Consider the following 17,123-nt stretch of genomic DNA (forward strand, 5'->3'; position numbering starts at 1 on the left):
GGAGGGGAGGGGGCGCCTGGAGAAGGGGGGGGGCGAGCCAGGGTGAAGTTGGGTTCCGGGGAATTTTGATCCCTGGCCCTGGGCCTGCCCGGAACAGCAGCAGCTGCCTCCCCAAAATAGCACCCCTTCGTGCATCCTGGAGGCCAGAGGCCTCGGGAACCCAGGCGTTCCGACCCCTTCCTCGCCCCGGACCACCCGCCCTTCAGGAACCCAGGCGTCCTGCCGCCCATCCTCTCCCCAACAATCCAGGCTTCCTGCCCCCCAGCCTCTCCCCAACAATCCAGGCGTCCTGCCCCCCAGCCTCTCCCCAACAATCCAGGCGTCCTGCCCCCCCATCCTCTCCCCAAGAATCCAGGCATCCTGCTCCCCATCCTCTCCCCTAGGACCCAGGCGTCCTGCTCCCCATCCTCTCCCCAAGAATCCAGAAGTCCTGCCCCACCATCCTCTCCCCAAGAATCCAGGCATCCTGCCGCCCATCCTCTCCCCAAGAATCCAGGCGTCCTGCCGCCCATCCTCTCCCCAAGAATCCAGGCATCCTTCCCCCCATCCTCTCCCCAAGAATCCAGGCATCCTGCCGCCCATCCTCTCTCCAAGAATCCAGGCGTCCTGCCCCCCATCCTCTCCCCAAGAATCCAGGCGACCTGCCCCCCATCCTCTCCCCAAGAATCCAGGCGACCTGCCCCCCATCCTCTCCCCAAGAATCCAGGCGACCTGCCCCCCATCCTCTCCCCAAGAATCCAGGCGACCTGCCCCCCATCCTCTCCCCAAGAATCCAGGCGTCCTGCCCCCCATCCTCTCCCCTAGGACCCAGGCGTCCTAACCCCCATCCTCTCCTCAAGAATCCAGGCATCCTGCCGCCCATCCTCTCCCCAAGAATCCAGGCATCCTTCTTCCCATCCTCTCTCCAAGAATCCAGGCGTCCTGCCGCCCATCCTCTCCCCAAGAATCCAGGAGACCTGCCCCCCATCCTCTCCCCAAAAATCCAGGCGACCTGCCCCCCATCCTCTCCCCAAGAATCCAGGCGTCCTGTCCCCATCCTCTCCCCTAGGACCCAGGCGTCCTAACCCCCATCCTCTCCTCAAGAATCCAGGCATCCGGCCGCCCATCCTCTCCCCAAGAATCCAGGCGTCCTGCCGTCCATCCTCTCCCCAAGAATCCAGGCGTCCTTCCCCCCATCCTCTCCCCAAGAATCCAGGCATCCTTCCTCCCATCCTCTCCCCAAGAATCCAGGCGTCCTGCCGCCCCCCCCCCCCCCCAGGACCCAGGCGTCCTAACCCCCATCCTCTCCTCAAGAATCCAGGCGTCCTTTCCCCTAACCTCTCCCCAAGAATCCAGGTGTCCTGCCCCCCCATCCTCTCCCCAAGAATCCAGACATCTTGCCGCCCATCCTCTCCCTAAGAACCCAGGCGTCCTACCCACCTATCCTCTCCCCAAGAATCCAGGTGTCCTGCCCCCCAGCCTCTCCCCAAAAATCCAGGCGTCCTGCCCCCCCCCCCCCAGCCTCTCCCCAAGAATCCAGGCGTCCTGCCCCCCCCCCCAGCCTCTCCCCAAGAATCCAGGCGTCCTGCCGCCCATCCTCTCCCCAGGAACCCAGGCATCCCGCCACTCATCCTCTTTCCAGCAACTCAGGCGTCCTGCCGCCCATCCTCTCACCAGCCCACCCATCAGGCAATCATATTGAGTGTTCTCTGTGTGCAGAGGACTGTACTAAGCGCTTGGGAGAGTACAATAGAACAATAGACAGACCCTTTCCCTGTCGACCACGGGTTTACAGTCTGGAGGGAGAGGCTGACATTAATCTAAAGAAATAAATGACAGAGATAAACATAAGTGCTGTGGGGCTGGGAGCGGGAATGATGAGTGAAGGGAGCGAGTCAGGGTGACCCAGAAGGGAGTGGGAGAAGAGGAAAGGAGGGCTTAGGCAGTCAGGGAAGGCCTCTTGGAGGAGATGGGCCTTCAATAAGGTTTTGAACATGGGGCAGAGCGGTGGTCTGTCGGATATGAGAAGGGAGGGCGTTCCAGGCCAGAGGCAGGACGTGGGCCGGAGGTCGGCAGTGAGATAGACGATGAGATGAAGGCATCCTGCCCCCACCTTATCCTCAACCCTCCTGCCCTTCAGGAATCCAGACGTCCTGCCCCCCATTCTCTCCCCAGGAACCCAGGCACCCTGTCCCCATCCTCTCCCAGCCCCCAGGAATCCAGGCATCTTGTCCCCATCTCTCCAGCCCTCAGTCTCTCCCCCAACCTTCTCCCCAGGAATCCAGGTGTCCCGTCCCCAACCTCCCCCAGCCCCAGGAACCCAGACATCCTGTCCGCCATCCTCTTCCCATCCCGCCTGCTCCACAGGAACCCAGGCATCTTGACCCCATCTCCCCAGCCCTCAGGAACCCAAACTTCCCACCCCCACCCTCTCCCCAGGAACTCGGGTGTCCTATCCCCGTCCTCTCCCAGCCTTGACGAAGCCACGCATGCCGACCCCTCCTCTCCCCAGCCCTCCTGTGCCCATCCTCTCTCCAGCCGTCCTGCTCCTCAGGAACCCAGGCGTCCTTCCTTCAGCCTCTACCCAGCCCTCCCTGCCTGACCAGGAAGGCCCGGGCCCGGCTCCCCAGACTTCCCGGACCTCCCCATCTCCTCCTCTCCAGGCCCTCGGGGCAAAATCCCCTCAGAGCCCAGGCCCCAGGGGTCCTCAGCCCCCCACCCTCCACCGACCCCTCACCCCCTACTCCCCGAACAGTCATCCTTCATGCCCCGACCCGTCACCCCCCATGCCCCGGCCCGTCCTTTATTCCCCCCTTCGTCACCCCCCGCTCCCTGACCCCGTCGCCTTCCGCTCCTCCACTCATCCTCCTTCATTTCCCCACTCGTCGCCCAGCCACCTCACTCATTCGCTCATTCAATCATATCTATTGAGCGCTTACTGTGTGCAGAGCACTGTCTTAAGCGCTTGGAAAGTACAATTCAAGAGACGATCCCTGCCCTCAATGGGCTCACAGTCTAGAAGGGGGGAGGCAAGCCTCAAAACAAAGCAAGTAGACAGGCATCGATGACATCGATTTCAGTAGATGGAATTATAGATCTCTACACCGCCCCGCCCGTCGCCCTCCTCGGCCTGGTCCGGGGGGTCGGCCGGAGTCGGGGTGGAGGGCAGGGCCGGAGAAACCCGAGAGGGGCTTCGGCCTGCGGAAGGCGGCCGGGGCCGGGGAGGGACGTCGCCGTGGCCCCCCGCCAGGGACCAGAGGCCAGCCCGGGTTCCTTGGGAGAGGCCCCCCGGCCACCCTCCCTTTCTCCTCGGGTCGGGGCAGGACAGGCGGTGGGTGGGTTGGGAGCAAGAGCGGGGAGGTGCCCGGCCGGGAGCCCCCGCCGCCCAGCAGCGTGGGCCTGGACTCTGTCCCCCCAACTCAGGGGTCAACCCTGCGCCGGTCCCTCCAACCCGACGTGGACTGCGACCCCTGGTAACCAGTGCCAAGGGCCCCGCCCCAGCTGCCCTCTCTGCCCGGGCCTCCGGGGCACCGGGCGGGGAAAAAGGGGGGGCCGGTCCTTTGGTGGTTCCCGCCCCCCCATCCCCCTGCCTCCCTCCGATAACGGCTCTCCTCCCCTCCTAATCGGCAGGCCTCGCCCAGAGCCGGCCGCTTGCCCCGGGGGCCTCGCCCTCCCACCGGGCCTGGTCCCCCCCCAGGCACCCGGAGGTGCCGGAGCGCCATGCCCCCCTCGCCAAGGCCGGGTCCGGTCCCGGTGCCACCGCCACCGCCGCCGCTGCTGCTGCTGCTGCTCCTGCTGGGGTCGGCGTTGGGGTCGGAGCGGAGCCGGTCGGCGGCCCCGGAGGCGGGCGAGGCCCCGGAGCTGCGGGTCACGGTGCAGGAAGGCCGGCTGCGGGGCGTCCGGCTGCCGGTGCCCGGGGGCCACGTGTCCGCCTTCCTGGGCGTCCCCTTCGCCGAGCCGCCCACCGGGCCGCGCCGCTTCCTGCCGCCGGAGCCCAAGAGGCCCTGGCCCGGCGTGCGGGACGCCACGGCCTTCCAGCGCGTCTGCTACCAGTACGTGGACAGCCAGTTCCCGGGCTTCCCGGGGGCCGAGATGTGGAATCCCAACCGGGCCCTGAGCGAGGACTGCCTCTACCTCAACGTGTGGGTGCCCTCGCCCCGGCCGCGCCGGGCCCCGGTCCTCGTCTGGATCTACGGGGGCGGCTTCTACAGCGGCGCCGCCTCGCTGGACGTCTACGACGGCCGCTTCCTGGCCTGGGCCGAGCGCGTCGTGCTGGTGTCCATGAACTACCGCATGGGCGCCTTCGGCTTCCTGGCCCTGCCCGGCAGCCCCGAGGCGCCCGGCAACGTGGGCCTGCTGGACCAGAGGCTGGCCCTGCGCTGGGTGCGGGCCAACGCGGCGGCCTTCGGCGGGGACCCGGGGGCCGTGACCCTGTTCGGGGAGAGCGCCGGGGCCGCGTCGGTGGGCCTGCACCTCCTGTCGCCCGGCAGCCGGGCCCTCTTCCTCCGGGCCGTGCTGCAGAGCGGGGCGCCCAACGGGCCCTGGGCCACCGTCAGCGCCGCCGAGGCCCGCCGCAGGGCCACGCTCCTGGCCCGGCTGGTCGGTTGCCCGCCCGCCCCCGGCCCCGCCGCCGCCGCCGCCAACGACACCGAGCTGGTGGCCTGCCTGCGTGCCCGCCCGCCGCAGGCCCTGGTGGACCGCGAGTGGGAGGTCCTGCCCCACCAGAGCGTCTTCCGCTTCGCCTTCGTGCCCGTCGTCGACGGCGACTTCCTCACCGACACGCCCGAGGCCCTGCTTGCCGCCGGGGACTTCCACGGCCTGCAGGTGACCGGACCCGAGACCCCCCCTCGCCGCCCCCCCGGGACCTTCCCCTCTCCCCACACCCGGGACCCCGGAGAGGGAGGGCGGGCAGAGGCCCACATCATCATCGTCATCGTCGTCAACCGTATTTATTGAGCGCTTACTATGTGCAGAGCACTGTACTAAGCACTTGGGAAGTACAAATTGGCAACATATAGGGACAGTCCCTACCCAACAGTGGGCTCACAGTCTAAAAGGGGGAGACACCGCGGGCAGACAGCTCAGTTCATTCATTCGGTCAGTCAGTCGCATTTATTGAGCGCTTACTGTGCGCGGAGCACTGGACTGAGCGCTTGAAAAGCAGCAGAGAAGCAGCGTGGCTCAGTGGAGAGAGCACGGGCTTTGGAGGCAGAGGTCACGGGTTTGAATCCCAACATCCGCATGTCTGCTGCGTGGCCTTGGGCAAGTCACTTCACTCCTCTGAGCCTCAGTTACCTCATCTGCAAAATGGGGATTAAGATTGGGAGCCCCACGTGGGGCAACTTGATCACCTTGTATCCCCCCCAGCGCTTAGAACAGTGCTCTGCACATAGTAAGCGCTTAACAAATGCCATTGTTATTATTATTATTGTTGAAAAGGACAATTCGGCAGCGGATAGAGACCATCCCTACCGAACGACGGGCTCACAGTCTGGAAGGGGGAGACAGACAACAAAACAAAACAAGTAGACAGACATCAATAGCATCAGGAGCGATGACAGTGATGGCTTTTCTTAAGCGCTCACTACGTACTAAGCGCTGAGGGAGATACCGGGCCTCTGGGTTGGACACAATACCTGCCCCACGCGGGGCTCACGGTCTTCGTCCCCATTTGACAGGCGGGGGAACTGAGGCAGTAGAGTTGGTAGACGCGGTCCCTGCCCTACCGGGGAGTTTACAGTCAATCCTTCAACGGCGTTGACTGAGCGCTCCCTGAGGGAAGGGCGCTGTGGTAAGCGCTGGGGAGAGTTCAGCAGCATTAGAAGAGACGGTCCCTGTGCTCTAGGAGCTTACAGTTAACAGGGTTGACTGAACCCATAGAGTTCAATCATTCATTCATTCATTCGATCGGATTTATTGAGCGCTTACTGTGCGTAGAGCACTGGACTGAGCGCTCGGAAAGTACAATTCAGCCATAAAGAGAGACAATCCCTGCCCAATCTCGCTGGACAGGCGAGAACGAGGCTCAGGGAGGAGGAGAGTTGATAGACACGGTCTCTGCCCTCAGGGAACCGACACCCAATCGGCAGTGGTGACTGAGGCTGTGAAGGGTGCTGTGCTAAGCACTTGGGAGAGTCGGTTGTGTTAGTTAGTGCTAGTGTTAGAGAAGCAGAGTGGCTCGGTGAAAAGAGCCCGGGCTTGGGAGTCGGAGGTCGTGGGTTCTAATCCCGGCTCCGCCACTTGTCAGCTGGGTGACTTTGAGCAAGTCACTTCACTTCTCTGGGCCTCAGTGACCTCATCTGTCAAATGGGAGTTAAGATTGTGAGCCCCACGTGGGACAACCTGATCACCTTGTATCGACCTCAGTGCTTTTAGAACTGTGCTTGGCACATAGTAAGAGCTTAACAAATACCGTCATTAGTAGTAGTAGATTCCTACCCTCAAAGAGTGGTGAGGGGCGGTGGGGAGAGACAAGACGACCAAAAGGAATTACACGCAGGAGGGAGCGGCAGAGTGATGTGGCCAAAAGTGCGGTGACCGGGTGGTTGGGAGAGATGCGGAAGGGAAGGGAGAGGAGGGTGGGGAGATGCCAGGGTGGGGAAGACTTTCCGGAGCCACAGAGGCTTTGGACACGGAAAAAGCGCGCATGGGGGGTCCAGAGGGGCAGAGGGAGGGGGTGGAAGTCGGTGGGGAAGGGGTTGGCAAGGTGGGGAGCGGGATAAGGTTGTAACCTCGATGCTCTTTTCTCTCTCCGCTGTCGTCTGTGATGTGGCCCCTGTCTCCGTCCATCCTTGTCTCTTCTCATTCCTCCCTCCTTCCATCCATCCATCCCTCCATCCATCCCTCCCTACGTCGGCGGCGGTGCCCGGGGGGTGCCCAGGTGCTGGTGGGGGTGGTACAGGACGAGGGCTCGTACTTCCTGGTGTACGGGGCCCCCGGGTTCAGCAAGGACAACGACTCCCTGATCAGCCGGGCGCAGTTCCTGGCGGGCGTGCGCCTCGGGGTGCCCCACGCCAGCGAGCTGGCGGCCGAGGCCGTGGCCCTGCACTACACGGACTGGCTCAACCCGGACGACCCCGTCGGCAACCGGGAGGCCCTGGACGACATGGTGGGCGACCACAACGTGGTCTGCCCCGTCGTGCAGCTGGCCGGGCGGCTGGCGGCCGGCGGGGCCCGGGTGTACGCCTACCTCTTCGACCACCGCGCGTCCACCCTGGCCTGGCCGCCGTGGATGGGGGTGCCCCACGGCTACGAGATCGAGTTCGTCTTCGGGCTCCCGCTGGAGCCCGCCCTCAACTACACCCCCGCCGAGCACGCCCTCGCCCGCCGCATCATGCGCTACTGGGCTGACTTCGCCCGCAGCGGGTCAGGGCCGGGCCCCGGCGGGGTGGGCGCCGGGCCGGACGGGGGGAGGAGGGCACCCCACCACCACCCTCCCCGTTCCCCCGGCCGGTCCTGGGATCGAAGGGCCCCCCTCCGCGCCCCGGGGGAGGGCGGGTGGGCCGCAGGGGGCCGTGACCCGCCCGTGACCCCGTGACCCCCGGCCCTCGCGCGCAGGGACCCCAACGAGGCGTCGACGACGGAGGCGGCGGCGGGGCCGGGCGCACGCTGGCCGCCCTACACGGCCGCGGGGCAGCACTACGTGATGCTTAACGTGCGGCCACTGGAAGTGAGGCAGGGACTGCGGGCCCAGCCCTGCGCCTTCTGGAACACATTCCTCCCCAAGCTGCTCAGCGCCACCGGTAGGGCACGGACACAGGCACGGACCCTCGGAGGGCTGGGCGGAGGGGCCGGGGGGCTGCCCGGAGGGGCCGGGGGCTCTGTGCGCCCACCCCAACGCCCCCCCAACCCCCGCGGTCACCACCTTCTCTTTCCCCAGACCCGGCTGCCCCTTGCACGTGTCCCGGCCCGGTTGGGGACGGCGGGCCCGCTCTCCCCTCTCCCCGTGCCCCCCTCTTCCTCCTCCTCCTCCTCCTCCTCCTCCTCCTCCTCGCTCTGCTCCCCTAATCCGACGGGACGGGGGCTTCGTCCGCGAGCCGTGGGGCCCTGACCCTGGAAGTGTGATCCTCCTGGACAAGAGGAATATTATTTTTCTCGTTTCTCTACGTCCAGTCGAAGCCTGAGCCTGCCGGGGCGGGGGCGGAGGGGGGTCGGGGGTCTGAGGGGCGCCCGCACCCGCTTAACGGCGCCGCCTCTTCTCTCTCTCTTCTCTTTGCCCCCGCCCTCGGGCCCCGCGCGCGTCCTCCGCCCCCCGGCCCGTGCCCTCTGCCCCGCGGGGGCTGGCCCGGTGCCCGCCGCTGCCCGCCGCTGCCCGCCCGATGTCCCCTGCAGACAGCCTGGACGAGGCCGAGCTCCAGTGGAAGGCAGAGTTTCACCGCTGGAGCGCCTACATGGTTCACTGGAAGAACCAGTTCGACCATTACAGCAGGCAGGAGCGCTGCTCCGACCTGTGAGGGAGGGGCGGGCCGGGACGACCCCCCACCCCAGACCGCCGACTCCGTGATCCTGCCCCAGCCCTGTACATACACTATTTATTGGGGTCGGGCTGGCCCTCGTATAGTCACACCTGCAGAGAGGCGCAGGCCCCGGCCCGCCCCCTGCCCCCCGCCTCCTCCTCCCCTCACCTGCGCCCATCCCCGGCGTGCCCCCCTCCCCCTGCATGGCCCGGGCCGAGGACCCCCCCAACCCCCCCACCCCCGCCCCCCAATCCCCGCGGTGCCTTCGCCCTCTGGGCCGCCAATAAACTGTTACAGCCGGACCGTGTGTGCCCGCCGGGCAGGGGAAGGGGGCAGGGGGCCTCAGGACGCCCGGGTGATGGGGTGACAGGGGCACAGGGGGAGAGGCAACAGGACGCCGAAGCGATGGGGTGAGAGGGGGACGGGGGACGAGGCCACAGGAGACCCGGGGGGACGGGGCAACAGGAGGCCAGGGGCCTGGGCGACGGACACGTGGACGAGGCCACAGGAGGCCGGGGCAATTAGTTGAGAGGGGGACTGGGGATGAGGCCACAGAAGGCCGGGAGGTACAAGGAAACAGGAGGCTGGGGGCGACAAGGGAACAGGAGGCCAGGGGCCTGGGGCGACGGACACGTGGACGAGGCCGCAGGAGGCCGGGGCAATTAGTTGAGAGGGGGACAGGGGATGAGGCCACAGGAGGCTGGGGGGGGACGGGGCAACAGGAGGCCGGGGGGCGACAAGGAAACAGGAGGCCAGGGGCCTGGGGCGACGGGGACACGGGGACAAGGCCGCAGGAGGCTGGAGCAATTAGTTGAGGGGGGACAGGGGATGAGGCCACAGGAAGCTGGGGGCAACAAGGAAACAGGAGGCCAGGGGCCTGGGGCGACAGGGACACGGGGACAAGGCCGCAGGAGGCTGGGGCAATTAGTTGAGGGGGGACAGGGGATGAGGCCACAGGAAGCTGGGGGCAACAAGGAAACAGGAGGCCAGGGGCCTGGGGCGACAGGGACACGGGGACGAGGCCAAAGGAGGCCAGGACAATTAGTTGAGAGGGGGCCAGGGGATGAGGCCACAGAAGGCCGGGGGCGACAAGGAAGCAGGAGGCCAGGGGCCTGGGGCGACAGGGACACGGGGACGAGGCCGCAGGAGGCCGGGGCAATTAGTTGAGAGGGGGACAGGGGATGAGGCCACAGAAGGCCGGGGGCGACAAGGAAGCAGGAGGCCAGGGGCCTGGGGTGACGGGGACACAGGGACGAGGCCACAGGAGGCCGGGGCAATTAGTTGAGAGGGGGACAGGGGATGCGGCCACAGGAGGCCAGGGGTGACAAGGAAACAGGAGGCCAGGGGCCTGGGGCGACAGGGACACGGGGACGAGGCCACAGGAGGTGACAGGAGGCCAGGGCAATGAGGTGAGAGGGAGGCAGGGGGTGAGGACTCAGGAGGCTGGGGAATGAAGTGACAGAAGACCGGGAGGGGGACGGTGCAATAATAATAATAATAATGGCATTTATTCATTCATTCATTCAATCATATTTACTGAGCATTACTGTGTGCAGAGCACTGTACTAAGCGTTTGGGAAGTCCAAGTTGGCAACATATAGAGACGGTCCCTACCCAACAGCGGGCTCCCAGTCTAGAAGAGCGGGCTCACAGTCTAGAAGAATGGAAAAATAATAATAATAATGGCATTTATTAAGCGCTACTATGTGCAAAGCACTGTTCTAAGCGGTGGGGAGGTTACAAAGTGATCAGGTTGTCCCACGGGGGGCTCACAGTCTTAATCCCCATTTTACAGATGAGGTAACTGAGGCCCAGAGAAGTGAAGTGACTTGCCCAAAGTCACACAGCTGACAATTGGCAGAGCCGGGATTCGAACCCCTGACCCCTGACTCCAAAGCCCGGGCTCTTTCCAGTCTGTGGGGGGACGAGGCAAAAAGGGCCGAAGGGGACGGGGGTTGGGACGACAGGAGGTCGGGAGGGTGACAGGGGATAAGAGTAATTCTTATGGTGCTTGTAAAACGCACGCTGTGCTAAGCGCTGGGGTGGATACAAACCTAATCACATTGGACCCAATCCCTTCCCCACGTGGGGCTCACGCGCTTAATCCACATTTGACAGATGAGGGAACTGAGGCCCAGAGAGGGGAAGTGACTTGGCCAAGGTCACACAGCAGACCTGCTGATCTTGTCTCTACTTCAGCGCTTAGAACAGCGCTTGGCACGTAGTAAGCGCTTAATACCATCATTAGTATTATTATTACGTGTGGCAGGGTGGGGATTAGAACCCAGGTCCTTCTGACTCCCGGGCCCGTGGGGTTGAGGCGACAGGAGGCCTGGGGGGACCGGGACGCGGGAGGGAGGGAAGGACGGAGAAGAAGGAGGAGGAGGAGGTAGAGGAAGAGGGCAAGGAGAAGGAGGGGGAGGAGGAGGAAGAGGAGGGAGGAGGGAGGACCAAGTGGTCAAGCGGAGGCAGGCGGACGGACGTCGTGGCTGCAGCAAGCAAAGGGTTAGTGTGGGGACGGAGCGGTGCATGCTGGGAGGTCGGGCCACTCGCTCTTCGGGCGTGGGGGGGCCTCCTCCTCCTCCTCCTCCTCCTCTCCTCCACCTACTCCTTCTCTTCCTCCTCCTCTTCCTCTCTTCCTCCTCCTGCTCTCTCCTCTTCTTCTCCTCTTCCTCCTGCTCCTCTTCTTCCTCCTCCTGCTCCTCGTCTTCCTTGTCCTCCTCTTCTCTTCCTCCTCTCCTCCTGCTCCTCCTCCTGCTACTCCTCTTCCTCCTGTTCCTCCTTCTCTTCCTCCTCCTCCTTCTCTTGTTCTCTTCCTCTCCCTCCTCCTCCTCCTCTTGTTCTCTTCCTCTCCCTCCTCCTCCCGCTCCTTCTTCTCTTCTTCCTCCTCCTCTCCTCCTTCTCTTGTTCTCTTCCTCTCCCTCCTCCTCCTCCTCTTGTTCTCTTCCTCTCCCTCCTCCTCTTCCTGCTCCTCCTTCTCTTCCTCCTCCTCCTGCTCGGCTTCCTCTCCTCCTCCTCCTGTTCTCTTCCTCCTCCTCCTCTTCCTCCTCCTGCTCCTTCTTCTCTTCCTCCTCCTGCTCCTTCTTCTCTTCCTCCTCCTCCTCCTCCTCTCCTCCTCTTGTTCTCTTCCTCTCCCTCCTCCTCCTGCTCGGCCTCCTCTCCTCCTCCTCCTGTTCTCTTCCTTTCCACCCCCTCCTCCTCCTGCTCCTCCTCCTGTTCTCTTCCTCTCCCTCCTCCTCCTGCTCCTCCTCCTCTCTTTCTCTCCCTCCACCTCCTGCTCCTCCCCTTCCTCCTCCTCCTGCTCCTCCTCTTTCTCCTCCTCTTCCTCCTCTTCTCCTCCCGCTCCGCCGGTAAGTCCCGGGGGCCCCCCGCCCCCTCCTCCCTCTGCTGCCCTACTGCCACCGCCCCTCGGGTTCAGTCATTCATTCATTCCATCCATCCTATTTATTGAGCACTTACTGTGTGCAGAGCACCGGACTAAGCGCTTGGAAAGTACAAGTCGGCAACAGAGACGGCCCCTACCCAACAGCGGGCTCACAGTCTAGTCTAAGCGACGAAAAACAATGATGGTATTTGTTAAGCGCTTACTATGTGCCAACTACTGTTCTAAGGCCTGGAGGGGGAGGAAACAAGGTGATCAGGTTGTCCCACGTGGGGCTCACAGTCTTCATCCCAGCTCTACCACTTGTCAGCTGTGTGACTTTGGGAAAGTCACTTCACTGGGCCTCAGTTCCCTCATCTGTAAAATGGGGATGAAGACTGTGAGCTCCCCGTGGGACAACCTGATCACCTTATAACCTCCCCGGCGCTTAGAACAGTGCTTTGCACATAGTAAGTGCTTAATAAATGCCATTATTATTATAATTATTATCCCCATTTGACAAATGAGGGAACTGAGGCCCAGAGAAGTGAAGTGACTTGCCCAGAGTCACACAGCTGACAAGTGGCGGAGCCGGGATTAGAACCCATTTGGTGCTTACTGTGTGCAGAACACTGGACTAAGCGCCTGGAAGAGTACAATTCAGCAACAAAGAGACAATCCCTGCTCACACCGGGCTCACAGACTAGAGGCAGGGGGAGACAGGCATCATTCATTCATTCAATTGTATTTATTGAGCGCTTACTGTGTGCAGAGCACTAAACTAAGCGCTTGGCAAGTACAAATTGGCAACCTATAGAGACGGACCCTACCCAACAACGGGCTCACAGTCTAGGAGGGGGAAACAGACAACAAAACAGAACAAAAAGTAACCAGGCCTCAATAGAAATAAATAGAATTAGAGATGGATACAAAAGTGCTGTGGGGTGGAGAGGGGGGAGTAATAATAATATTAATATTGGTATTTGTTAAGTGCTTACTATATGCCAAGCACTGTTCTAAGAGCATAGGGAGGGAGTCAAGGTGGGGCGGAAGAGAGGGAGAGCTGAGGAAAAGAGGGGCTTAGTCTGGAAGCTCCGTGCTCCCAGCCGCTCCCCAGGCTCCTGCTGGTGCCACCTCACCATTATTATTATCATGAATAGTAATTAATTGTATTTATTGAACCCCCTCGCCATTATTATTATCATTAAAAGTAATTAATTGTATTTATTGAGCGCTTACTATGTGCAAAGCACTGTAGTAAGCACTTGGGAGAGGACGATATAGCATCACATTCCCTGCCCACAATGAGCTCACAGTCTAGAGGGGGAGAAGTGATCCTAAGAGGAATGAATAAATACATAAATAACGATGGCATTTATTAAGCGCTTACTATGTGCAAAGCACTGTTCTAATCGCTGGGGAGTTTTACAAGGTGAGTAGGTTGTCCTACGGGTGGGGCTCACAGTCTTCATCCCCATTTTACAGATGAGGTAACCCTAATCTAACACGAATGCTCCTCCTAAACCGAGCCTTAACCCTTACCTTTAACCTTAAAACTAAGCCTAACCCTTCCCCCAAATCTAACCTTAACCCTAAACCTAACCATTAACCTAAATTTAACCGTAACCCTAATCTAACACTAATGCTCCTCCTAAACCGAGCCTTAACCCTTACCTTTAACCCTTAACCTTAAAACTAAGCTAACCCTTTCCCCAAACCTAACCTTAGCCCTAAACCTAACCATTAACCTAAATTTAACCATAACCCTAATCTAACACTAATGCTCCTCCTAAACCAAGCCTTAACCCTTACCTTTAACCTTTAACCTTAAAACTAAGCCTAACCCTTCCCCCAATCCTAACCTTAGCCCTAAACCTAACCATTAACCTAAATTTAACCTTAAACCTAATCTAACACTAATGCTCCTCCTAAACCGAGCCTTAACCCTTAACTTTAACCCTTAACCTTAAAACTAAGCTAACCCTTCCCCCAAACCTAACTTTAGCCCTAAGACTAACCCTTAACCTGATTCAAATATAACCTTAACCCTACTCGCAATCCAAACCTTAATCATAATCATAATCCTTAGTCCTAGCCATAAACCTTACCCTAACCTGAACACAAAACTGACCCCTCACCCTGACCCTAACCCTAATTAGCCTTAACACTAGCCATAAATCTAATAAGAGAAGCAGCATGGCTCAGTGGAAAGAGCCCGGGCTTTGGAGTCAGAGGTCATGGGTTCAAATCCGGACTCCCCGCTTGTCAGCTGTGTGACTTTAAGCAATATCTACATATACTTGTACATATTTATTACTCTATTTTACTTGTACATATTTATTCTATTTATTGTATTTGGTTTATGTTTTGTTGTCTGTCTCCCCCTTCTAGACTGTGAGCCTGCGTTGGGTAGGGACCGTCTCTATGTTGCCAACTTGTACTTCCCAAGCGTTTAGTCCAGTGCTCTGCACACAGTAAGCGCTCAATAAATATGATTGAATGGAATGAATGAAGTCACTTAACTTCTCTGGGCCTCAGTTCCCTCATCTGTAAAATGGGGATGAAGACTGTGAGCACCCCCCGTGGGACCACCTGATCGCCTTGTAACCTCCCCAGCACTTAGAACAGTGCTTTGCACATAGTAAGCGCTTAATAAATGTCATTATTATTATTATTATAACCCTACACTTAACTATCCCTAGACTTGGCTGTGAAGCTAGCCCTCGACCTCACCCTAAGGCTAGAATTCACACTAACATTAATTAAACCTATCCCTAAGTGTAACTAGACTTGACTGTGACACTAGCCCTCGCTAAGACTAAAATTCATACCGATACTAATCAAACCTATCCCTAAGTGTAACTAGACTTGACTGTGACACTAGCCCTCCCTAAGGCTAAAATTCACACCAATACTAATCAAACCTATCCCTAAGTGTAACTAGACTTGACTGTGACACTAGCCCTCCCTAAGGCTAAAATTCACACCAACAACACTAATCAAACCTATCCCTAAGTGTAACTAGACTTGACTGTGACACTAGCCCTCCCTAAGGCTAAAATTCACACCGATACTAATCAAACCTATCCCTAAGTGTAACTAGACTTGACTGTGACACTAGCCCTCACTAAGGCTAAAATTCACACCAACACTGATTAAACCTATCCCTAAGTGCTGAGAGCTCAAGGCCCTGCTGAGAGCTCAAGGCCCTGCTGAGAGCTCACCTCCTCCAGGAGGCCTTCCCAGACGGAGCCCCTTCCTTCCTCTCCCCCTCGTCCCCCTCTCCATCCCCCCCATCTCCTTCCCTTCCCCACAGCACCTGTATATATGTATATATGTTTGTACATATTTATTACTCTATTTATTATTTATTTTATTTGTACATATCTATTCTATTTATTTTATTTTGTTAGTATGTTTGGTTTTTGTTCTCTGTCTCCCCCTTTTAGACTGTGAGCCCACTGTGGGTAGGGACTGTCTCTATATGTTGCCAATTTGTACTTCCCAAGCGCTTAGTACAGTGCTCTGCACATAGTAAGTGCTCAATAAATACGATTGATAATGATGGTAAGTGTAACTAGACTTGACTGTGACACTAGCCCTCCCTAAGGCTAAAATTCACACTAACACTAATCAAACCTATCCCTAAGTGTAACTAGACTTGACCGTGACACTTGCCCTCGACCTCAGGCTAAAATTCACGCTGACACTAATTACTAAGGGCTTGCATTAATTTAGTAGCCATCTAACACAATTACTAAGGGCTTGCATTAATTTAGTAGCCATATATATGGATATGTTTGTACGTATTTATTTTACTTGTACATATCTATTCCATTTATTTTATTTTGTTAGTATGTTTGGTTTTGTTCTCCGTCTCCCCCTTCTAGACTGTGAGCCCACTGTTGGGTAGGGACTGTCTCTATACGTTGCCAACTTGTACTCCCAAGCGCTTAGTACAGTGCTCTGCACACAGTAAGCGCTCAATAAATACGATTGATTGATTGATTGATCCCGTGCTCTCACAGATACCCTCCCTCCGTCCGTCCGTCTCGGGGCCGCGCTGGAGCCGATCAGGGACGTTCACCAGGGCCTGTCCCCTCCGGAGGGTAGGGACTGTCTCTATATGTTGCCAACTTGTACTTCCCAAGCGCTTAGTACAGTGCTCTGCACACAGTAAGCACTCAATAAATACGATTGATTGATTGATTGATCCCATACTCTCACAGATACCCTCCCTCCGTCCGTCCGTCTCGGGGCCGCGCTGGAGCCGATCAGGGACGTTCACCAGGGCCTGTCCCCTACGGAGGGTAGGGACTGTATATGTTGCCAACTTGTACTTCCCAAGCGCTTAGTACAGTGCTCTGCACACAGTAAGCGCTCCATAAATACGATTGATTGATTGATTGATCCCGTGCTCTCACAGATACCCTCCCTCCGTCCGTCCGTCTCGGGGCCGCGCTGGAGCCGATCAGGGACGTTCACCAGGGCCTGTCCCCTCCGGAGGCCGGCCCGGCCCGGCTGGCCCTGCTGTCCGGCCACTACCTCTACTACCACTACGGCTGCGACGGCCAGGACGACCGCGGCTGGGGCTGCGGCTACCGGACCCTGCAGACGCTGTGCTCGTGGCCCCGCGGCCGGGCCGCGGCCGTCCCGAACCTGGATGACATCCAAGCCGCGCTGGTGGCCCTGGGGGACAAGCCGCCCGCCTTCCGGGGCTCCCGGGACTGGATCGGCTGCGTGGAGGCCGCCCTGTGCCTCGCCCGCTTCGGGGGTCCGCGGGCCCGGCTGCGACACGTGCCGCGGGGCGGGGGGCTGCGGCCCGAGCTGGACGCCCTCCGTGCCCACTTCGAGGGGGGCGGCGGCCCGGTCATGGTCGGGGGCGACGCCGACGCGGGGGCCAAGGCCCTGCTGGGGGTCTGCCTGGGGACCGGGCCCGTGCCCGCCGCCCACGTGCTGGTCCTGGACCCCCACTGCTGGGGGGACCCGGGCGGCCGGGCCGGGGCGCAGGCGGCCGGCTGGGTCCGCTGGCAGGACGTGGGAGACGCCTTCGACCCCGCGTCCTTCTACAACCTCTGCCTGACCAGCTGGCCGCCTGAGCCCGGCCCACCTGAGGACGGAAGATGCCAGGCTAGGTCCCCGTGATAGACCCTCCCTCCCTGGGCCTACAGACAATAAAAACTGCCGGAGTCCCTGCAGCCCTGCCAGCACGACGCGGGTGTAGTTCATTTCAGGTCCGTTCACATCCCCGACACACATACACACCCGGGAGACACAGCCCTGGAAACCCTCCTTTTATTAACAGCGAGGCTGGGCCGAGGGGCGGG

General features: G+C 59.9%; 2 protein-coding genes across 2 annotated transcripts; both read left to right on the forward strand.

The window, feature by feature from the left end:
- The first annotated feature begins 3,614 nt into the window (after nucleotides 1-3,614).
- ACHE (acetylcholinesterase (Cartwright blood group)) lies at nucleotides 3,615-8,579 on the forward strand. The gene is made up of 4 exons (XM_038768831.1): nucleotides 3,615-4,803; nucleotides 6,860-7,344; nucleotides 7,537-7,721; nucleotides 8,311-8,579. Exons 1-4 carry the CDS (start codon nucleotides 3,700-3,702, stop codon nucleotides 8,430-8,432), a joined length of 1,896 nt encoding a protein of 631 aa, XP_038624759.1. The 5' UTR covers nucleotides 3,615-3,699; the 3' UTR covers nucleotides 8,433-8,579.
- Nucleotides 8,580-9,734: 1,155 nt separating this feature from the next.
- On the forward strand, nucleotides 9,735-17,004 carry UFSP1 (UFM1 specific peptidase 1 (inactive)). Its single transcript, XM_038768239.1, has 2 exons — nucleotides 9,735-9,756; nucleotides 16,223-17,004. Exons 1-2 carry the CDS (start codon nucleotides 9,735-9,737, stop codon nucleotides 16,939-16,941), a joined length of 741 nt encoding a protein of 246 aa, XP_038624167.1. The 3' UTR covers nucleotides 16,942-17,004.
- Nucleotides 17,005-17,123: the final 119 nt, after the last annotated feature.

The sequence above is a fragment of the Tachyglossus aculeatus genome, chromosome Y4 (assembly GCF_015852505.1).
Source record: "Tachyglossus aculeatus isolate mTacAcu1 chromosome Y4, mTacAcu1.pri, whole genome shotgun sequence".
Taxonomy (NCBI): Eukaryota; Metazoa; Chordata; class Mammalia; order Monotremata; family Tachyglossidae; genus Tachyglossus; species Tachyglossus aculeatus.

Bases quoted from the DNA above. Each gene is read 5' to 3' on its own strand.
- UFSP1 (XM_038768239.1), top strand. From the start codon at position 9,735: ATGCGGCCACAGGAGGCCAGGG. The intron at 9,757-16,222 runs GTGACAAGGAAA...GTGCTCTCACAG, and splicing joins GCGGCCACAGGAGGCCAGGG to ATACCCTCCCTCCGTCCGTC.
- ACHE (XM_038768831.1), top strand. From the start codon at position 3,700: ATGCCCCCCTCGCCAAGGCCGGGTCCGGTCCCGGTGCCACCGCCACCG. The intron at 4,804-6,859 runs GTGACCGGACCC...GGGGGTGCCCAG, and splicing joins GGGACTTCCACGGCCTGCAG to GTGCTGGTGGGGGTGGTACA. The intron at 7,345-7,536 runs GTCAGGGCCGGG...CCTCGCGCGCAG, and splicing joins GCTGACTTCGCCCGCAGCGG to GGACCCCAACGAGGCGTCGA.